Source organism: Monopterus albus, unplaced genomic scaffold, assembly GCF_001952655.1.
Source record: "Monopterus albus unplaced genomic scaffold, M_albus_1.0 scaffold51.1, whole genome shotgun sequence".
Classification (NCBI taxonomy): Eukaryota; Metazoa; Chordata; class Actinopteri; order Synbranchiformes; family Synbranchidae; genus Monopterus; species Monopterus albus.
This window is the reverse complement of record NW_018127931.1, coordinates 5,154,542-5,169,272: the sequence shown is the minus strand read 5'-3', so window position 1 is coordinate 5,169,272 and position 14,731 is coordinate 5,154,542. Positions and strand designations below refer to the sequence as shown.

General features: G+C 38.9%; 1 protein-coding gene across 1 annotated transcript; it reads right to left on the bottom strand.

Moving 5' to 3' along the window:
- Positions 1 to 1,336: 1,336 nt before the first annotated feature.
- csrp2 (cysteine and glycine-rich protein 2) lies at positions 1,337 to 9,663 on the bottom strand. The gene is made up of 6 exons (XM_020601407.1): positions 9,522 to 9,663; positions 7,694 to 7,816; positions 5,329 to 5,497; positions 2,584 to 2,713; positions 1,611 to 1,704; positions 1,337 to 1,494 (listed from the first exon to the last, which is right to left on the bottom strand). The coding sequence occupies exons 2-6, from the start codon at positions 7,803 to 7,805 to the stop codon at positions 1,487 to 1,489; spliced, it is 513 nt and encodes a 170-aa protein (XP_020457063.1). The 5' UTR covers positions 7,806 to 7,816; positions 9,522 to 9,663; the 3' UTR covers positions 1,337 to 1,486.
- Between the last annotated feature and the right edge of the window lie 5,068 nt (positions 9,664 to 14,731).

The window sequence follows — 14,731 nt, the reverse complement described above, 5'->3', positions numbered from 1 at the left end:
AGAATAAACATGAACAAAAAATACATTTTATTGTCCCCAAAATGCATTTTGTAACTTTGCTTTAATGACTAATAAACTGAAGTAAAAGGACAGCATTTGATACCTGGAAACTTCAATTAAAAAAAAAAAAGAAAAAGAAATTATGAAATAAAACATCATTCCAAATAAGGTGCTGTAGAGCTTTTTAAATATTTCATTTTTAATGCGACTTTCGCACATAGAGCACCACCAACCAATTATCGCTAGTGTTCCAGCGCTCCAGGTAAGAGGATCTATATTTTAATGTTTTAGGTGAAATGTCCCTTTAATATTTAGTCAGCGACACTTACAGCCAGGTGTCACTAATAACATCGACAGCCTGTTCTACTCAAATGTTATTACCTGGAATACAACCACCGTTAATTCTGTTTTTAAATCTTATTTACAACTGTGCTTTTCAAATTGTGTTTTTGCGAAAAAGGCCAAATGATATCCTCATCCCCCTTGCATCTCCTGTGTCCACCTTCAATACCTGTGTGTTTGTGTGGGTTCTTTAAAAGACAGTAGTTGAAGACTTTCCAGCTCCAACACTCAAATCAACATGTCAAGTCTTAAAAAAAAAAGAAAAGCTCACAGCTCAGGTTGTGGTCAAACACTGAAGTGCAGAATTTCAGACAACAGCTATGATGGGAAGTACTTCAGCTTTCTTTTGCATATGCTACATCTCAGGCCTGCTGTCTACATTGTCTTTGAAATGTTTATGATGGGAGTAACTGTATCCGGCCGTTGCTCTGATACAATCAGGACGAGTTCATTAGAGGACAGACAACAATGGGATACAGAACCACTGATAGCAGCAGCAGCAGCAAGGGGCTGGCCTGAGCCAAGATAGATCATTCTTGCTCATCAGTACACAGGTTTCATTATTCCATTCAGCAAACATCCATTTGCTGATGCTCTGTTATTGTCTGTCTGCCAGTATGTATCATTATGCCTCTATCTTCTGTTTAGCTGCGGCATTTCATCTCATTGTGCTGATGAGGAGAGAGAAATCACTGTGGATGTCACACAGCTCTGATAGCGTGACAAGGCCAAACCAATACACCACATGGAATGACGGTGGGTGAAACAGTCTCTGTATGGTGTTTTTAATCCACATCAACTGCAAGTAGTGATTAACTGTTGTTAGAGTGCTCACAGTGGCAATGATAACATGCTGAAGTTAATGAGGTACAATGTTCATCACGTTCATAGTTTAGTAGGTTAGCGTGCTAACATTTAGCAATTAGCACAACAGAGTACAGTTTTGAAAGTATTTGGTCATAAACCACAGTACTGAACTGAAACCTTGAGCTGGTGACGGTGCTAGGGGAAGTGTTAGGGGACCACCAAAGTCAGTCCAATTCATATTCTGTGGAAAATGCCATGCATCACCAAAAAAAGTCACTTGGGCTGCACAGGCAACTTATTATTTATTAGTGCTGTAGTGAGTGGTCAGTCTCGCCTATTAGAGATCTGCAAACATGGGAAGGCCAAACAAACCTTATTTTAGTTTCTGCAACTTTGGGGAAAGTCTCAATCGATAGGTGTAATAGCAACATTTTATTGCAACACATTTAGTTCCATCTCACCTTTGCAGTAGATTTCGCCATCCTTCTCAGTCTGGGTGGTCGACTCCAGGCTCTTGCCACATTTTGCACATCTGAAACAGTTCTTATGCCACGGCTATGAGAAGACAAAGTGAAACTAATAAATAAGTCTGTCTTCATGCTTTCATGCTAAATCTAGGTTAAGCTGTTGTGCAGGGTTGTGCAGTGTTAATATCAATATCCAACAAAAACCGATGGTGTGCAGGTTTTTTTGTACAGCTAACAGCTGCAGATATGTCTTAAGACATGCATCACTTCCTTTAATGTATTCCATTGTAGCAACTCAGTTTTCCCACCTTTCTCGTTAGGAAACATTAACAGCACACAGCACAGTGACATCACCTGATGTAAATCTGTTCATACATGAATCCACATGCAATCAGTGGCAGGAAAGTCCCAATTTTAGAGGAAACAGAAATCCTCTGAACACAAATCTTTACTCCTCTGTGGACAGGTTTTTATGCGAGTCACTACTCTTGAGATTCTTTTTCAGAACAAAAACATCCTGTTGGTACATCTTGGGAGTGTAAGCCACATGACTTAATCGACTGTAAATCTGTGTGCCAGAACCCCCATGTCCAAGCAGACTTGCACGATTAATACCAGCTGTTAGGGAGATCCCATCCTAACTTTATGGAATGGCTTCAATCAGAAAAACAGTTTGTGTTCTCTCATTAGGACACACCACACACACACACACACACAACTATTCAATCCAATTAAACAAGCTTCACCCCTGTGGTATGTGATGTAGACTGTAGGTCTGTTGTGCTTGTGGCACTCAGGGAGCCATGACAGCCTGGATTACAGGTTCATGCTAACTCGCTATATAATAATAGTAGCTGTGTAAAGTTCAATGCTCACTACACATTTGAAAATTCAATTTCAAGACCATTGGGTTCACACAACAGCTTCATGTTTAGGTCTGTGGTATTAGATCAGATGAAACACTCACCTTGCCTGCCCCCATGATCTTCTCAGCTGCATAGACTGAGTCTCCACACCGGGCGCATTTCTCTGAGCCTCCAAACTTCTGAGCAAATTTGGATGGGTTGGAGTTAGAGGTGGGTCTGTGAGTCTGGGCTCTGGGGAAAACGACAAACAAGGATATGACGAACTCTCTCCATGAAAAATTCACCAGTCCGTAGATGATGGCGTGACCCTTTGAAAAGTATTTCAAGTACATTACTGAGTAGAGCGGAGTTTTCATTTTGGAATGAAACAAACAAAGATTAAAGTGAATCATATTTAAATTTTAAGGGCTGAAGAGGCTAAGAGTTCCTAGCTAAAACAGGCTACATTTTGACAGAATGAAAGAATATTGAAAACAAGTTCATCCTCTTGTCTTAAGAAATAAATTAGAAATACTGAGTAAACATTTATTAAGTATTAAACAAACATTAAATCATGCTTAACTAATATCTGTGGACACAACTTTATTAATTATTACCAGAATATTCTCAAAAGCCAAACAGTCCAGAAATCAACCTGGCACTCCTCATACTCCTCTACTGTCTCTGTCCTCAGTCCCTGGGGCCCAGGAGTGACGCTTAACAAAGGGTGACTGCCAGCCCTACTGGCCCCTGTATGAAGCCCTTTGTAATGGCAGACAGAGAAGAGTGTGAATTTGATCCTGTTAGCTTCATAATAAACTCTTTCAGGACAATAATCACCTGATGTCTGGGGCTGGAATAAACATCCTGAGTAAGTGTGTATGGGGCTGTGTCTTCCTGTTTGTTTTCGGTACCCACAAGGTTACAGATATGCAGTCGAGCTCTCTCTTCACCTCAGTGGGTATATTTTTGCATTATGAGTGGCCCTGTCCCAATCCAGAACCTCGACAGGCTGTTGGAAATCAGTGATCCTCATTTATTAGCTGATGTATTAAACTCTGTGAATTTCAGACTTGAGCTTTGATGTTTCACCACTGCTCACCAAACCAGCTGAGAGCTGCTGCAAGCAAGCTGGGTTTAATCAAGAGGAATGATGTTTGCAAATATTTCCATCAAGGTTTCACTCATCTCTCAAGGCTTTGTGGTGCAGGCAATGAGGAACAGAGGGTTTCATTCACAGGTTTGACATCTTTAAATTGGGGGACTCCAGCGTTGTGTATCTGGCCTGCTGAAATTTCCTACAAACATCAGGGCTGCTGATCATAACTATAACTGACATCTGTCTAGTGTTTTAGGCATTTTGAACATCTGTATTTATCATCAGCTTTCAAGAATGCTATGAGAACTCTTCTATTTTCCAAGTTTATGGATTTGGGATCATTTCAAGTTCTGCAGTATGAATACCCACTGTCTGAAGATAACAGCACTGTCAGTCAGCAGCTACAACTTATAAACATAACTATACATAATGTACCAGTGAACTCACTGACCTTGTCAGCCTCACTGCAACCATGCATGTAATTAGGTCTGACAAATGATCCTTAGACATTTTAAGATGTCATCTGTGTTGGTAAAACTATGAAACTTTTTCACAATGACTAGCAGCACTGCTGTTACTATTAAATCCACTTTTAATTATTGTGTCAGATGGAACATTGCAAAGCTGGAACAGATGTTAACACAGCTATGATGAAGCACAGCAAAAGTAACAAAGAAGAAGAAAGAAGCACAACAGAATTCTGAACATCAGCATATACTGTAGGGTAAGGATGCACACACCTACGGTAGGTTTTTAACATTCCCACACAGCTTAAGAAATGGCTCCATGATGGGTATGATAATTATGAGTAAAAGTGGCTTGAGGTGTGGCAGAAGGAGGAAAGGAAAAGCTGTTGCACCTACAGAGACAGGAAGTAGGATAGGTGAAGGAGTTAAATGAGCCACACCTGGGAGCAGGAGCCGGGGCCAGCTAACCAAGAGAGCATGGAGGAGAACAGGCAGAGAATGGAGTGAGTGAAGAGGAGATACATTTGAACCTAAATTCAGAAGTCACACCAAATTAAAGTAGTAGAGTGCAGATGAGCAAATAAGAAGCTGAATGAAATGGAGTGTTTAGGCCAATTACAGTGCTGATCTGTGGATGGAGACAGCCTGCTTCTTCCCTGGCTGTCAACTCTTGAAAGTGAAGTTCTCTTTTCCTTCCAGTTTCCAGGCTTCCACAGTACATTGTCATATACATGGGTACATCTCATGTCTGTTATAAGATCATTCATACGAGTGTTACAAATCTCTTTTCATCGGTACATATACCGTTGTTTACCTATCTACGGAGGAGAAATTCAAATTAATTAATGCCGTCGCAATTCGTTGTGCTGTCCACTTGTGACAACACCAGCAGCAGGAGTTGTGCACATTCACTACTATCCTCTCGTTTTTAGGAAGAGGTTTTTTGGTTTTATTATTCTGAAAAAATGATAGACTATTTGGAGTTAAGAGGGGTGCCAAGCTAATCTAGAGGTACCCAAGATTAAACATTAAATGGCTGAAAATGAGCATGGCATGGGCTCTTCAAGCTATTTAGTGCTGATTGGTGTTTGTCTTGGTGATGCAGCTTATTTTTGAGGTAGCATTACAGCTTTCCAGGAAGATTTGTTTTGGTTATATTGTGAAAGTGATGGGTTAGAAAGTTGGATTATCTTCCTGTGTATCACCCAATCCTCACGCTACTGAAGGATTTAGTGCACCTCAATACTGTACAGTCATCTTGCAGCCTTGAAATACATCATTTAACAATTATCCCAGCTTACTGTTCAGGTTTGATTCCCAGCCGCTCTCCCCGGTCCATGTTGAGTGTCCCTGCCCCCTGCCCATAGCCATAGCCTTTGGGGCCGTACTTCTTCCCGTAACATGACTTGCAGTAGATCTCCTGGTCATGAATAGCCAGTGTGGTGCTGTCTAAGCCCTTCCTGCAGACCACTGAAGACACACACAGAGAGAAGAGCTGCAGTTATTTTGTCAGCTAACATGGAAATACAGTATCTTCTTGTGATCACAACATTGCCAAAATTGTGTCTGCTCTTAGTTTCAGGAGAAATACGATACAGCGAAATGACTACCTGCTGAAAATGTGAAAATGAAACATTAGAAGAAACCGTTTTTACACCTGAAATGCCTCAGTTTACCTTAATGCAGTGTTTAAACCTAAGCCAAATCACCTTTCAGCCCTTCATGTTTAACTCCCATTTCATCTCTCATTGTACTGGAACTGTCATTTCAACCTCTTTGAGTATTTCAACTTTCAGATGCACATTTTCAGTGTGAGCCCACTTAATTTTTCTTTAGGAAGGTTTGGCTTTTCCAGTCCAACACATACATCTGGTTAATGTTAACTCTCTCTAATGAGCGGCACATGATTTTTTTCCAGCAGGGAGAAAATAATTTTCATCTCAAAAGCAGCAAGTATCTTCTTTATATTTTTTGTTGTTGTTGTTTTTCTAAGAGGAAGATCTTTTGGTAGAACTTTGGGACTTTTTTGTCACATTCCTTTTGTTCCAACTGCATGTTCAATTAGTTTAAGGCTATAAAGTAAAACATCTTAATATGCAGAAAAGGGAAAGGCATTTAGCATTGAGGCTACATTTTATTTCTTCCATTTTTATCCAGATATTCATCATCATAACTGATTTTTTGATGCCAGTATTGGGCTTATTAATGTTTCAATGTTATAGAGTAGCTGTTGGGGAAAAACTTTAACAGGTGTGCAAAGTAAAAATAAGTTTTTTAAAAAGCATCACAGTGGCTTAACCTTTTGTACTTGTATTGCTTGCTAGCTGCTAGAATTAGCTGAATTCTTCAAACACTGGTCTACACTGTGTGACTGTCTCAAACTGCTGGAGGATTTCGCACAAATGGCTGGAAAAAATGTTTCCACTCACACCCCCCTTTCTCTTGTGGCCAAAACATTTTTACAAAAAATTTGTTAGAGGATTTCTGTGTGTCCAATCAAATGGCTGCCAAATCCTTGTATTTTCTTAACCACCTTTGTAGTAGTTGTTCTGGATTCTCTGAGTTTTTGTCACGAGCATTTCCAGTTCACCTCCAATATAGTTACAGCATTCATTTTGTGTTGCCACTGGCATTGAGAATAAACAAATAACAAAGACAAAACCCCTGTAAGGGGAGTCATATGAGGCTCTGTAGATGCCACAGACATGAAAAAGTGCTGAATGTCATAGACTATGAAAGAGAGCCAAAGACACCAAGTCCCCTTGCTCATCATCTCTTCAGTGGGACAAGGCTGCCTTTGTAACAAAATCACTGGAGAAAATAAACTCATCTCTTGTGGCTCAAATTGCTTTGGTCTTGTCTTAATAGCAGCGAAGTCAAAGTGTTTCACGATAAGATCTTCCATGGAACATCATCACTGACATTTCGAAGAGGGGTGAGGGGCAGGACAAGCCACCTACTCATCCAACAAACTGACAATAATGTAGTGTGAACTCAACAACCGATGACCATTGACAGAAATGTCAGTGCAAGCATTCTTTGATATGCTGTGGAGAGGTGAAACAGAGTTCACCAAGCTTCCTGCCCACTCACCCCTGTTTTGCTTAAATGATACGCTGTGACTCTCTGCAGCTTGAAATTAAAAGATAAAACACCAGGTTCAGACAAATAAATGTCTTTAACCATGTCATAAATAAAGCGATATGTGCAGGTTGATGCAGTATCTGCTCTTGGTAGGTCTTATAAAATAATTACATTGAAACTTGCTGGCAACACATACTGTAGTTCCAAAGGAGAACGTCAGATTACAATTAAGAGATGGCTCTCATAAGTCAGCTTTTAAAAGCTGGATCTTTTCCATGAAGCATCTTAATAACATCTCTTCATTAGACCTCCCATGCCTGGTAAATGCTATGGTCTTCATAACAAAGGAAACAGCTCTTCATTTGTAACATAAGTGGAGTACCTTTTTGACAACAATTACATAAAAGCACCGATGTCTGTGACTGTCTGGGTGTGGGAAATCATTATAAAAATGTGTGGTATGCTTTGAAAGCAGCAATGTATTTAGTTTGTAGGCTAATTCATACACAACTGCAAATACCGTCTTTCAAACTTGATCTTAGTCTCGAAGTGTTGGTGGTACAGCTGCATCCACACACTTACTGCAGAGGAAACAGCATTTGTGGAAGCTCTTCCCGTCGCACTGCACTTCCTCAGCGTGGTAAACCGTCCCACGGCATGCTGTGCATTTGTTTCCTCCTCCCCAGTTTGGCATTGTGTTTGGTCCTAACAGAAGATATGAAAAGGTAAACTACCTGAGGCAGGGTTAATTGTCTTTTGTGCCTCCAACTGCTTCAATATATCCTCATCTGAACTTAAGAAAAGATTTCCTCATTATTTATTCACAAAGAAAAGATGACCATGACATTGAGCAGTAATGTTTTTCACCAATACCCTTCTTAATTTATATTAACACATATTTCCAGATGGAGAATGTGTCAGCTGTAAATGTTTATAACCATAAACATAGTGCAAAACAGGTGTAAATGCCTTGTTCAAAAGGCACATCAATGGCTCATTAATTGCTGGTTTAAAAACTTTCCATTAAATATGTGTGACCTCTTGTCATACTCTACCTATGCTAAATTCTTTTCAGCCACTCCTGACCACTCTTTGCCCCTCCCATCATGTCCTGTTTTCTAGCAACAATATAAACTAGATGCCTGGTTGCAACACACTACAAAATCCAGTTTGAAGCTAGCTAGAGCGAGTAAATGTGTTAGTCCAGTAGAACACTGGTGAGTGGAAATGTGACACCAAGCGCTAGCATTCCACAAAACTCAAATTACTCTTAAAATCACATTAATTCAACACAAAGGTAAAATCATGACAATAGTAGGTAACTAATATTACCAAAATAGATGCATTAGTTTTAGATGCTAATGTATCCAGAAGAAAGAATCTGTATATTGTATATTGTAACTTGAAAACCACATCTCTAGGCCACAACAGCCACTTTGGGATCACTTTGCTGTGATATCATACGTTGTAGATTAAATTAGTAAATGCTGTGATTCTCAATTAAGTGAAACGAAAACAGAATAGTATAAACTATTAAAACTTTGAATTACTCAGCCCTCCTCCCAGCTGAATTAGAAACTGTGGAACACAACCAAATACAAGAGACCATTAACATTACCGTTGCAGTGCCCCAGGGATTGGCTGTGATGAGAAACCTTGATAATAATTTCATTTAGTTTGCCTGTGTAGATGACAGTATATGATTCAGTAATTTTTTCCTTGGCACTATCCTAGTTGCATATGGTTTTCAAATGACTATAGTCAGTTTACAATATGACCTCTCTGACCTTTGAGAACTCCACCAAGTGTATCACTTAGATTTCTTAATAGGCTGAAGGTTAAAAAAAAATTTGTTTTGCATCTATAACAAAGCTTTGACATTAAACACATTTTTGTTATTAAAATGATTTCAAGCTGCATACTGGATATCAAATCACACTGAAATACATAGCGTCAACCTGTTATTGAATATTACATTGTAAATGTTGTGACATGTTACATTTGTTTCAGAACATGTTTTTCTGTGCTGCCCTTCATTTTCTTGGGCTGCTAATTTGGCTTTGGGTGTGTTTTTAACTAGTTAGCTAATGAAAATATTAATATTGTCAAATGGGTGAGTAGCTCACTGTTCTTATCATCATAATGTCCTTTAACTTCTGATGCCGAAGAAAACAAACCAGGCTATCTAAATTCGTTTCATGTTAAATCTGCAGTGAACGCACCATGCCAGCTATATACACAAATACCTACGCCACATTGAATAAACCGGGTATGGGCAACAACATAAATTACACAATATATTCATAAACTTAGTAGCGCAATATTGTTTAGCTCCTGTAAATCTGCTTGACAGCTACGTCATTACAGTTTTAGTAGGCTACAATGTGTTGGAACAAAAAAAAGCAGTTACCTTAATGAAAGTTACCACAAACAAAGAAAAAGCAGGTAATGGCCAGATGTGTCGCAACCATAAATCCAGATCTTAGTACAATGAGGCTGTAACGCCACATAGCTCACATATTTAGTCTCTGTGGGAGGAGGGGTTTCGAGGGCGTGAACTCATATGCTACCTTCAGGTGCCAATAGAAAAACTGTTCATTTTCTTGGCTTTAATAGCGGCTTACATCCCGAAAATAAGACCTAAATATCGCTGAATTTCTATATTCCTGGAGAAATATGAACGCAAATGCAATAGGCTTTTACATAAGAGTTATATAGGCTAAAAATTCAAATCAGCTAAGAAAAGATGTTGGTCCACTGTTAGGCTACACAATGACATGGCTCTTTACTTGGTATTTTTGTGACCCCAGGGGGAAATTGCTTTTTTCTCAAAACATTTCAAATAGGCTACACTCGCATTGCCATAAAATATATGTACAGACATGTTTTGTGATGGTTTCTGTGATTAGGTCTGTTTATGGCGAATTATATTAAACTAGAAACAATGTAAATTCGTATAATACCACTGCTGTATCACTGTCCAAACAAAATACTGAGTTTTGCTGCCACCTGCCGGACACAGAATGCAGTAACTGATCGTTCAGGTTTGCACTGTGAGCAGAAATGCTGCTTTATTCTATTCCATTGTCACAGTGATCATCAGTTCAGCACTCTTCAAAGCCACCATAGACCACGTCTTCATAACAAACAGTATGGCTAACATCAGTGACCTAAATGAATAAAAATATGATAATGCAAACTAGTTAAATATATAGACCTCAGCATACTTTAAACACATTACATAGACTGCTGGTAATGAAACTTGTGACTATTAGTTTCTGAAACTGTTTTCATGACATTACTACAAGTCTCACCACAGTGAAACTACATGGCTGCCCTGGGCACAGACTAACATGATTAATTACATATACTGTAATTAAATGAAACTGTAAAAGTAACTCCTTTTGAGTATGGTAGGCTCAAATTATACCCAGTGAAAGCTTTTAATGTAGAGAAATGCAGAAAATCAGTTTTCATTTGTGTCCCACTGCTAGAATATAATCTACAGTGACTGGATTTTAAAAAAAAAACAATTTGTACCCTGCGCTGTCACCAGCAAACCTCATCTTTGTTATTTTCTAATTATGCTAATTGTTTTAATGTGACCATAACAGTGTAGTGCTTGATAGAAGGATATTAAATAAGCTTTATGACTTAATAATGTCAACATCACTAAACTGACCACTGTGCTAGGTTCAGCATTATTCTAATCGAAACAGATGATGGTAATTATGGTTAATGAAGATCATATCATGGTCACAATAGCTGAAATATATCTACATGGCATAGTCATTTTGGCCATAAATGAAGACATAATTTATTGAGTGATCAATTTATGTGCAGATACTAGACACTGCAGTGAAAAGCATTTATCTTCTATTAGTGCATATTTGACACAATGACTAGTATGGGATCAAGAAACATAATGTAATAACAGGCAAATATGATCCATGTTAACACATCACACAATTTTAAAGCATTATATAATTTACTTATGGAACAAACTTTCATGTAAAAGTATCTGCCCTTCTAGTCCTGCCATCAATCAGTTAAGCTGCTTTGATTGTTAATGTCAGGTTTGCCCAGCTCCACCTTCCTCTCTTCTTCTTCCTCACACTAGCCTAGCCCTTGCACTGATTACACTATTCAACACACCTGCCCTGCTTCCCTGATTACTCACCAGCTGCACCTCATTAGTCTCCTCCATACTTATACACTGTTCACCAGTCACTCCCCTGCCAGTTCTTTCTCTGTCTTCAGGCCAGTGGTTGTCATGTTGTTTTATCAAGTTTATGCTAAGATTGTCTTTGTTCTCTCTAGTCCTTGTTAGCACCCTAGTCGTTATCCTGCCCTGCCGTCTCTAGTGTCTTCTTCCTCTTCGGACCTCTCCTCTGGACCCCCCTGGATTTAATCTACACCACCAGCCACCGCCTCCCAGGTCGATGCACAGTCTCCCTTACCCAGTTTATCCCTGCTCTTCTGTCTACAGCCATCATCACCTCCACCTCGACCAGCCCAGGAGTGACCTCTGCGTCCGCAGCCCGGTACATCATCATCCACCATACCACTGACTGTTTTTCTGCTGCTGCTGATCGACACCCGGTCATCTACCTCATTACTCCTCCTGTATATATGTCACTACCTTCACTGTAAATAAACCTCACTGCTTGCACCGAAGCCAGCCACCTGGGTCCGCTTTTTATCTGCTGGCTCACTCTGTGTTCAAGTGCACCCTAACAGTTAATTATATTCTGCTGAACAGATTGATTCCAGTCCTGCTCAATGTAAACCTCACCGAATATAGCTGCCACACAAAGTCCCTACAGTCAAATGATTCCCTTCTCAAAAAGAATTCTAAAATAAAATAAAAGTTGAGCATTGGTCTGTAAAAGAGTTACAAAGTCATTTCTAAGGCACTGGGATTGTGCTGAATCACAGTGAACACTGTTATCTGCAAATGGAGAAATCCTGAAATCTAATGTAACTACTAACATGCTCACAACATTTATGTTAAGCAGATGTTTAGCAGGTATAGTTTTGACCATGTTACCCATTTTAGATTAAAATGTAAACATGCTATCATTGATAATTAGCCCTTAATACTAAAGTGATCGCTGAGGATGATGGGAATGTGTTGTCATAAACCAGAGTGTTGGACAAATTGAAATTTTGATCTAATGAGAAGGCTATACAAAAGACTAAGACATAACATAATTATTAGAATTCATGCCAGGAGCAGAAATGACTGTACAAAACTTTAGGTTATGGCAATCCATCTAATGATTGTGGACAACACTGTATCAAAAATATCAGCCTCACAATGATGCTAGAAAAAGTTGGGGCTTCATTGTTTTCAGGATATGCTGGAAAACATAAATGTCTGTATCACATTTTGTTGTTGAGAATTGAAATATTTGCACTGCTGGTGGAAGGTGGATGAAAAGTCATGAAGTAAAGTAATTTTTTTAATCCAAATTATTGCAAGTTTTTTGTTTATTTTTTTCTTTTATAAAAGTCTAAGAATGCTACCTATTGATGAACTATAATTTTTTTCCACCCCTTACTCCACTTATCCCCAGCTGACTGACTCATCACTCACTTTTCCACTCTTCACCTTCTTATCCTGCCAGACTGAGGGTTGTGATGGGGCACTTTGCTCTGGCTCTCCTTTCTCAGGTGGCTGTGGCTCAGGAGGTGGAGTGGTTGTCTCTTAGCTGGAAGGTTGGCAGTTCACTTCCTGGTCTCCACATTGAAACGTGTCCTTCGACAAGACTCTGAACCCCATGTTGTTTGAATTGAACCCTTTTGAGATGCTATCGTAGGACCTGAAATGAAGAAGCTAATGCCAGAGAACTTATCAATGTGTCTGAGCTGAGTTAAAAATCCTTCAGTGATCTGAAAAATTGATATTTCAATAAGATCTTCTCTTTTTGTTTTGAGGAAAAGTTTTGCACATCTGACAAAACACCCAGGTTGGCCTAACAGCTATGAATAAATAAATACATTTGTGGGAGCAGGAACTCAGAAACTAATAACAGGCTGAAGCAGATAGAGCTGCCAGTCTTTTGGCCCTTACTGTATATGAACACAAAGGCTTGAAATAAGGAAATCTCAAAGAAGAGTTACAAATAAATGAAAGGAAACAAACAAAGCATTTGCACCAAAAATAAAATGTTAAGAATTATACATGACAAACAAAGCTGATTATTTATAAACCTTTTAATAGATATTTGACCTTTCCCATGCCCTTTAACTTAAAAATCTTACTTTATTCTTATTATAAAAATTAGCCTCAATATGCGTAAAATAAAATTTGGTTGTCTTCTGATTCTGAAGCACATGGTACTCCTCATCAATAAAGTCATCACATAACATTTCCACGATGTTAGGCTGTTTTCAAAAGTCAAACACTGTGAGCTTGATGAATGTGAAACCCCTTAGGATGTTTCTTAGATGGTCTTGTGTTATCATTTACTGCACTGGGGAGACATGTGACTTAAATTGACCAATATATTTAAAGTCATTTGATGTGAGTTCTAGAGACTACTTTGTTTACATTCTGACATGATCTCTTATCTGTAAAATAAATAAAGTATCTTCTAAATCATGAAACAAATCTGCCCTTGTCCAAGACTGGGGCATGGCAAAAATATATGAATAAATAAAAATCCAATTCTAAATCACTTGTTCTTCTGTCAGGAAACATCAACTGACAATACAAAGAACAGTAGTAGTGTTTAGCATGGTTGGTCTTGCAGCAGTAACCATCGTTATAGTAGAAATAATACTGTAGATAATAGTATAGTATAGTAGCAGAATACCAGTATGTTAGCGCTCTGTAGTAGTATCAGTACTAATAATAATAGGGTGGTAGGCATGCCAGCAGTAGTGGTGTACATATTTGAAAGCTAATTGTTCTGTTTATTTCTCAGGAGTGTTTTCAATGTAGTGGGTTTTGTCCAACAGATACTTAGCTGAACTGTCTATATAAAGTTAACTGTCCCATCTGCTGAGGTTTAGTGTCATAACTGTCTCACAGGGGCCGAGCAGATCCATTGGCAGCTCCCTCGGTTCACTTTTAGTGCTGATATAAAAGCTTTGATTAGATATTGATGTCCTCCAACAGATGGTGTGTGTGTTTTTAAGTGTGACTCCATCAGCTTGATCTGACCCTGAGATTACACTTGGTGTGTGTTATTCATCAACAGAACTTCATTCACTTTAAATAAGAAACAGACCAGCTGTTTCGTGCACGTGCAGTTTGTATTTTAAATACCTTTCTATTTCATACTGACATTTGAGCAGTGAGTCATTGTTTGTATCAACACACATGCTCTGGCTACCCCCAGTCATCAGTTCCACCATACGTTTGGGTGTTTTGAGTGTATAACAGTGCACGAAGCAGTCTGCAGCATCAGGAATTGTTCCAGATGAACTGTGCCGTCTGATCAAATGAGCATGGCTTTCTTCCATCTGCTGGGCCACACTGATTTCAACTCAGAATTATTGATGGCAGCTTTAAATACCATAGGTAAACTGAGCCATCTGTAAATCTGTCAGTTTTTCCCAGTGCAGTTTAAGACTGAATTGCAACAAACCCCACTAATAAAACACACAGAC